This window comes from Lycium barbarum, chromosome 8 (assembly GCF_019175385.1).
Source record: "Lycium barbarum isolate Lr01 chromosome 8, ASM1917538v2, whole genome shotgun sequence".
NCBI lineage: Eukaryota > Viridiplantae > Streptophyta > Magnoliopsida > Solanales > Solanaceae > Lycium > Lycium barbarum.
In genome coordinates, this window is record NC_083344.1 from 129,544,198 (window position 1) to 129,552,350 (window position 8,153).

Genomic DNA, 8,153 nt, shown 5'->3' on the forward strand with positions numbered 1-8,153 from the left:
CGAAGCATGGGGAAGAACATAGAGATTCCCACATGTGGATGGAAGTTCTACATACCTTAATTGCTCCAAAACATGAATTAAAGACTTGGATTTTGGAGAAGATTGCCTAAATCTTGATTCTTGAATCTTGAGATGGGTTTTCTTGAAAACCCTAGATTAGGATTGATGATTTCTTGTTTAGATTACAAGGATATATGTTAGAATTGAGTTGGAATAATTAGAATGGACTTACCTTGGTGTTCTTGATGTTGGAGGAGAGTAGGAGGTCGTTCTAGGGTTTGAAGAGATGAAAAATAATGAGTTGAACTGATATGGATGAATATATACTGTCCTGTGAAATTGCAATTTACGTTCTGAACAGTGCTGGTTGTAAATTCAGTTTACGGGTCGTAAACTGCAATACGGGCCGTATTTTGCAATACGGACTGCACTGCGTCTCTTCAGTAAAATGGTCATAACTCTTTGCACAGATGTCCGTTTGACCCCCGTAAGATACCGTTGGAAAGGTATTTCAATGCTCTACAACTTTCGTCAAGGAAGTTTTCCCAAATTCCAAACACGTTTTGAAATACGGGCCGTAAAGTAAAATACGGTCCGTATTTAACCATATGACCTCAAAATGTCAAATTCCAGAATGTTCAGAAATTCTTGGTTTCAGTTTACGGGCACTGTTCATGGTCGTAAATTGGAATACGACCACTGTTCATGGGCGTAAACCACCATATCACAACTGAACGGAAAAATTTCAATTCCCACATTCTTTATCTGGTTCTAAGTCTAGGATCGTGGTCAAAACTTTCATTAAAGGTATGGGGTATTACACCAACCTACCAACTTGACAAACCCAACCCGCCCCCAATTAAAGACCTTGTAATGACAGTGTATTGCATACACTTTATTTCCATTCTAAGTACTCGCACTTTTGTTTTTTTCTGTCATTCAAATTCTGAATATTCACACTTATTTCAATCGTATCATCATCAGACTAAATTACAAGGTCTTTAATTTGGGGTGGGTCGTGATCCTTTCAACTTAAATTAAATTTAATGAGTTTAGTTAATTATATGGGGTAACCAATTAAATGATGCCACATATTTAATGAGATGGGGCTGTTAGAAATAAGGGTATATTAGACCCAAAAGGTGGACGACGGGGGTATTTAGGGGCTCAAAAGTGGATGAAGGATATTTTTGTACCAATTGTAGAAATTCTAGGTTATTTTAGGCTCTTTTCCGTTTTTTAAAGCCACGTGATAATTTTTTTTTTCTTGTGAGTTGGGTGTGGTTCGAAGGATAGATTTTTTTAAGAACATGACCAAAAAAGTGGACAGCCGTGCCATTTCTCTATGCCGGCCCAAAAAAGGCCCAACATATAAATGTTACAAAACCAATTCCCTCTCTCCAATACTCTTCCCTTCCTTCCTTGCCAAAAATGGCGTGCAACTCAGGAAACTGCCAGTCCGGTTGTTACAAAGATTCCTCCATTGAAACACAAGAGTCAGAAAAAAATAAAGCTCAAAACGACGTCGTCAAAGATAGAAGGAGCACCGAACACTTGGATGATTCCACGTGTCTTAAATGTAAGGTTAACCGAACAATCGCTGCCGTTAACGGCGTTGGTGGTGATTTTAACGGAGGAGATAACGGAAGGTTCTGTGCAGATTGCTTTCGTAGTAATCTGTTTGGGAAGTTTAGATTAGCTGTAACAGCTAATGCTATGATTTCGCCGTTAGATAACGTACTTGTTGCCTTTTCTGGCGGTACTTGTTCCAGGTTAATCTCACGTCTTAATTGTCATTAGTAAATTGCTTAGTTGTGTTATTATTTTCGAAAGTTGTTAGATTTCTGAGATTATATTCAGGGTTTAGGGTTTAACAATTTTGTTGAAGAGATAATAGGAGTAGTATTTTTGGTCCTTCACTTATTTGTAATTTTGCTCCTTGTGATATACTACATCCGTCTCAATTTATGTGATATAGTTTGACTAAGCACGGAATTTAAGAAAGAAAGGAAGAGTTTTGAAACTTGTGGTCTAAAATAAGTGAGAGATATTTGTGTGGCTGTAAATCATTTAAGTATAAAAGGGAAGTTTTAAGTAAATTATAGTTAAATATAGAAATGTGTCGTTCTTTTTTGGGACAGACTAAAAGGGAAAGTGTATCACATAAATTGGGACGGAAGGAGTATGACTCGACACATTAACCTTCAATTAATTGAAATGTGTGTTTTTGGTCTCTTTTATGTAGGAAATATGTTACTCTATATCTGAACTATTTTTAGAAGTATATTGTCCTTAAATATGGAGTAACAATACAAGTTTTACATAACACATTGATATTTAAACAACAGAAGGGTAAATATACTGAAAATTTGTGAATATTCATAAGCAAAACAATCAAAAGTGCAGATTTCAAGTTGAAGGTTAAATGTGCTTAGTCAGATAGTACAAGGACTAGAATTACAATTTACGTATAACTGAGGGACCAAAAGCGCTATTAACCCTTTGTTGAATGTAGTTTCCGACTGATTTTTGGTACTGATATATCTGTTTATTTGTTTGAAATGTGCTGATGTGTAGAAAAGACTCCTTCTTTGGTCTAGGTTAGTTCAGTGAAAGAAATAACATCAATCAACTGCCTTAATGCCAGACTAGTTGGGGTGGATGATATGAAATTGTCTATATGTGCCCTTTTTTCATTTAATCAGTTTCTATGAAATGTTTACATGCATTATAGTTCTGAAAGTTTGGGCCTTTATCAAGCATATGTTGGAACTTTTTAGGAAGCGTGATCATTGAGCTATCATCTTGCTTAGTTGTATTGTTAACTTCCAAAGCTGTTTGCTTTCCGAGATTATTTTGGGTTTAGGGTTTAGCAATTTTGTTGAATGTAGCTTCCTACTGCTATTTGTTCCTGATTAATCAGCTTATTTGTTTGAATGTGCTGTTAGTGTAGAAAAGACTTCATCTACGGTCTAGGTTATTCAGTGAAAGAAATAATCAGTCAATGGCCTTAATGCCAAGCTAGTAGGGGACGGTGATATGAATTGTATGTATTTGCCCTGTTTGCATCCAAGGGTGTGGCCTAACGGAAGCATGTAGAGAATCATGAGGTTTCAAGTCGCAAAAAACACTAGGTGATTTCTTTTAATTTGCCTATGCTTTGGTGGATAGAGTTACCCAGTACCTGTGCTGGTGGAAGGCAGCTGGTACCCTGGTGGAATAATCGAGGTGTGCACAAGCTAGCCTGGACACCACCGTTTTAAAAAAAAAAAAAACTGAAGATGTCCCGTTTTCTTTTTATCTGTCTATGTAATTTTCTTAAAATAATTTTGTAAGTACAGTAGACATCTGTCATGTTCCTTTAATCTGAAATGTTTCCTCGCAATTTAGTTCTCAATGTTTTGGGCCTTTGCCAAGCATATGTTGGAACTTTTGTAGGAAGCATGATCATTGAGTTCATATCTTGGAATTGAGTGTAACATCAAAGTGTGTCAATAATGGCATATATCATAGCAGTTAGTTAAGTCAGACCTGCTGCTTGTTATGACTTAAAAGGACGTGGAGTAGAATGCTAGTCTTGTGTAAAAGGTATGTGCTAACATAATGTTTTACTTTTCTGAGCAACTTGTTTTATCTACTAGGGTGGCTCTGCAGTTTATACATGAGATGCAAAGCAGAGCTCAGAAGAACTATGATGCCAGTAGAGATAGAGCGTTACCAGTTTTTGGTGTTGGGGTTGCCTTTATTGATGAAACAGCCATTTCTGCTGTCTCATCTGATGACCTTCATAGAGCTATTGAGCAGATGAAACTTATTGTGTCAGATTTGGCTCCACCTGTGAAACAATTCCATGTAGTCCCAACAGAGGCTATTTATTCGCTTAAAGCTGGTGATGGAAAAGATAGACTGAATGAATTAATAAACGCTGTTAGTGATGTCACAGGAAAAGAAGATCTGTTGGAGCATTTTCGCATGCTCTCGCTGCAAAAGGTTTGGCAACTTTACATAATCACGATCTTGAGCTTTACAGGAGAAAAACTAGATTCCTATTTATATATGTTGCTTTACTATGCAGATAGCTATCGAGAATGGATATACCAAAGTTCTGCTAGGAACGTGTACATCAAGAATAGCTTGTCATGTACTTGAAGCAACTGTCAAGGTAGGTTCAATGAACCACTCACTCTCTTCTTTTGCTAAAAAACTGAAAATGTTTATTCATATGGATATGAAGAAAGCTTATCATCTGGCCAACTGGAAAAAATTGGAACTTTGGGCTTCAATTTGACATTACAGGGATGGAGTAGATTATAAGAGATCAATGGGAGTGTGAAGTGCCTAGATTTGGTTCATCCCGTTTCATATAGATGAAGAGATTAAAACTAGAAGAATGTGATTACCCATTTTGATTTCAGTTACCAGTTTCAAAAAAAAAAAAAAAAAAAAAAGAATGTGATTACCCATGATTCATGCAGAAGGGGTTTTTTTTTTTTTTTTTTCCTAACAAAAAATATTAACTGCATTGCTTGTAAATTCAGTACTTTTTTTTTTCTCCTGATAACTGAGAAATCCCAGAGGGCCAGTAGCACACAGGTCGAAACTCTATGGATAATGTTCTTGTCCCTCTACCCGTCTCCACTTAAATACCAGGCTTTTGTCTGCAGAAGGGTTCGAACCAGTGCGGTGCGTCTAATCTGCACATTACGAGCTACACTCTTACCAGTAGACCAAAGCCCCGGGGGCTAATAGTTTGAGATTGCACAACAAACTTTTTCCATATTCCGTTCTGGTCATCTTTCTTGAATTAACCAAAATGCCCATACACTGTCATGATCTGCTTGCTGGGGGTTGTTTTACCTGATTTGATCTCTATTTTTAATTACTCATCTTGTTGATCATAATCCATGTTAGTTATTGTGTAAAAGATCAACTTTTTAGAGCTAGTAGTCACCTATATACAATTCAATGCCATCTCTCACCCACTTGAACAAAAACTGAGAGAGAGAACTATCTAATGTGCAAAAGGTTTTGGTATTCTCCAGGGCAGAGGTTACTCTTTAGCTGCTGATATCCAGTATGTCGATGCAAGGTGGAAGATACCTGTGGTTCTTCCCCTCCGTGATTGTCCTATTCATGAGTTGAACATGCTTTGCAGCCTTGACAGGTTTGCTGCACTTGAAATCAGATATTTAAAACAAAATTTAGTTTTGGTTTAGCATTTAGATATCCTATTTTTGTCGCAATCTTGTGTAATTTCTGAATCTGATTATATCATTTCTTTTTGCCCTGCCCTTGTGCATCAAAACTATTACTTCAATGGTGGGGCTCGACATACTTTGCCAGGGCAGTTTGATGACTGTAGAAGTTTTTAATGGAACACGTGCTGGTATCAATGGCTTGATTTCCTCCTTTGTAAAATTGTTGCAGGTAAAAGCAGATTAACTGTATTGGTTTAATTTAAGATGTGGTCCCATGTACAGTGGAAGTGGAATCTAATGCGAAGAAAAAACTGTAAAAAAAGGAACTTTTAGATATATAGGAAATTAAAAATTGGAATATTATGATATAACAGTTGTACACAGTACTGAAATAGATTCAGCCTGCCAAGAAAACATGCTTTTAAAACTTGAATATTGGTTGATGGTTAATGTTGTGATAATTGGTGGTTACTTTAACAAGAAGCAAAAATATTAGGGAGAAGAACTAACTTTATTAAAGAGCACCTAACTTTTTATTTTGAAAATTGCCTTTATTTGGTTCTGTCCTATATGTTTCGTTGTTCTAGTCATGAATACTGCAACTTGAAAGCCTTGCACATTAAAAATTCAAAGTAACTTTTGTATTTCAGGAGGAAAACCCTTCCCGGGAAAGCACAATTATGAGAACAGCTGGAAAGCTGACACCTTTTCATTTCAATAGAATGCCGGAGGACAATGACTATAATGGTGAGGTGGCATCTCGAAGGAGGCAAAAGAAATACAACCTGAAAACTAAAGATGCCCTTCCTCCTGAGTCATTCTGTCCTATTTGCAACAGTCCTCTAAAAATATCCACCTTTGAAACGTCAATTAATTTTGACAATGGAAAAACTAGTTCTAATGCGATTGGGGCTGCATGCTGTGCAAGTTGTCAGTTTCAGGTTCTTCCCAAGGACCCGTCATCTCTGGAGCACTTCATTTCTCTCTTGCCACCATCAATGGTTTCCCAAGCAGAGGATGGTGATCGTCTAAGTCAGAAGCAGCTAAGGTATGAAATTTTATTTGCTTAACCACTTGATAATTTTGATTATCTAATTTCTGACACATTTGGAAAACCATCTTGTTGCTGCAGAGTGCTTGAAATTACAAAGGCGGTGTCATAGATCTTCAGATGAATCATGCTTTTTGAAAATTAGCTTCCATTTCTGCGCCTTTCTAAGAAACCTTACAGTTTTACTGTTACTGCTTAGAGAATAGTTTCCTGTGTTTTCTCCTTTGGGTTGCCCCAGGGTTCAACATTTCAACTTTAGAGATGTTTTTGGAATAGTTATTTTAGTTTGTAACTTTGTTTAAAACTCAGGACACTTATCTTTACGTCTTGCTTTCTCCTTGGATATAAAAGTTTAATTGCCTTGTTTTCAGGGAGCAAATAGAAGACTGCTTGCTTTCGGACAACGAAGATGGAACATAATCCAACTGATTAGTTTTGCAAAACATTCAACTGCTTGCTGCGTTGATATGCAAATCTGTTATGGCCACAATGTACGAGTTGGCTAAACATAGTTTGTCACTAGTGCCTGTGAGCAGCAGGGTGAAATGGGAAGATGCAGTTTAGAGTCTTGATATTGTGCGGCAGAAGTTCCTATTTCTCAATACACTATGTTATGGCTGATGTCTGGGGCACAATGATACAGAAAAGTTATCTGCTGTCAGATTCTGTTTGGTTGTTCAATCTGTTTTGCAAGTGTGATACAATGTTACAGAAAAGTTGAATACTCCCATGTTCTTTGTCCAACTTCTGTAACGTTTTCAATTTCGGCTCTCTTTTCAGTCATTCAATATAAGAATTCAGTTAATGAAACACAAATTTTATACATTACATGTATTTGATACAATTAGTACTCTTCATAAAAGAGAGCACAGGAATTTATTACTTACATGGAAATGGAAATACACAGACATAGAAACTTAACTGGGTCAGTGTAGCTAGGTTAGCAACCACAAATTTCACTGGGGCAGCCAATAGCACATGGATCCTGATAAGCATTCTCCTGAAAGCTCCCAGACCGAAAATGCTCTTCTTCTTCAGCACCATAATAGCTTGTAGTTTTATCAGCCCATTGTTGTAGTTTGATCAGTCCATTGTTGTGAATCTGGTAGAAGAAAAAAACAATAATCATGAGAATAATTATGGTGTTTCTGGCCATTGATAAAGTTCAATGTTGGGTGAAGGCAATGTCAAATGCTCACTTGTTAATAACTCTATAGCACGTGAAGTATATTTGATGCCAGCCTGCTCATATTGCTTGTTCTCATCATTTACAAAGTGTGAATTGAATTTGAATGTCAACCTTAATTTTTAAAATCCACCTGTTGGAGCAAAATAATCTAATGCAGCTGTCACTGTTGAAATGAAAACTAAGAACCCATTTGGATTGGCTTATAAGCTGTTTTCAGTTTTTTTGAGTGTTTGGCTGACCAGCTTAAAGTGATTTTGTGTTTAAAATAAGCCCCAAAAAATAATTAGACCTATTTGACTTAGCTTATCTAAAGCAGCTTATAAGCTGGAAACAGCTTATAAGCCTAACAAAATAAGTTGGTCTACCCCAATTTTTTTTTTTTTTTTTACTTATAAGCTGTTTCCAGCTTATAAGCTGTTTTTTTTAAGCCCATTCAAACAGGCTCTAAGTCGACGTGTATTATTTAGAAGGTAAAAGTGAGTAATGTATTTTAACTTGTTGCACCAAGTAACATTTGCTATAGTATATTTTTCTTCTTAATCCACTCTTTCCCCTATTTTATCTTCATCATATTTAAGCCCATGCCTATTAATATTCTTCCTTCTTGCCACGTTTTTACACAAATAGTCGATTGGGTTCACTGTTTACTTTTTATAGCAGGTATACACAAATAGCCTATTATAAACGATTATACATATATTATGTACCCAATCAA

General features: G+C 36.4%; 1 protein-coding gene across 1 annotated transcript; it reads left to right on the forward strand.

Annotated features, from left to right (window-relative positions):
• The first annotated feature begins 1,355 nt into the window (after positions 1-1,355).
• On the forward strand, positions 1,356-7,083 carry LOC132607402 (cytoplasmic tRNA 2-thiolation protein 2). Its single transcript, XM_060321354.1, has 7 exons — positions 1,356-1,772; positions 3,642-3,990; positions 4,076-4,162; positions 5,043-5,164; positions 5,349-5,427; positions 5,849-6,246; positions 6,621-7,083. Exons 1-7 carry the CDS (start codon positions 1,432-1,434, stop codon positions 6,667-6,669), a joined length of 1,425 nt encoding a protein of 474 aa, XP_060177337.1. The 5' UTR covers positions 1,356-1,431; the 3' UTR covers positions 6,670-7,083.
• The last annotated feature ends 1,070 nt before the right edge of the window (positions 7,084-8,153 follow it).

Excerpts from the sequence above, each read along its gene's own strand:
- LOC132607402 (XM_060321354.1), top strand. The coding sequence starts at position 1,432 with ATGGCGTGCAACTCAGGAAACTGCCAGTCCGGTTGTTACAAAGATTCC. Across the intron at positions 4,163-5,042 it reads TACTTGAAGCAACTGTCAAG|GGCAGAGGTTACTCTTTAGC; the intron begins GTAGGTTCAATG and ends GGTATTCTCCAG. Across the intron at positions 6,247-6,620 it reads CTAAGTCAGAAGCAGCTAAG|GGAGCAAATAGAAGACTGCT; the intron begins GTATGAAATTTT and ends CCTTGTTTTCAG.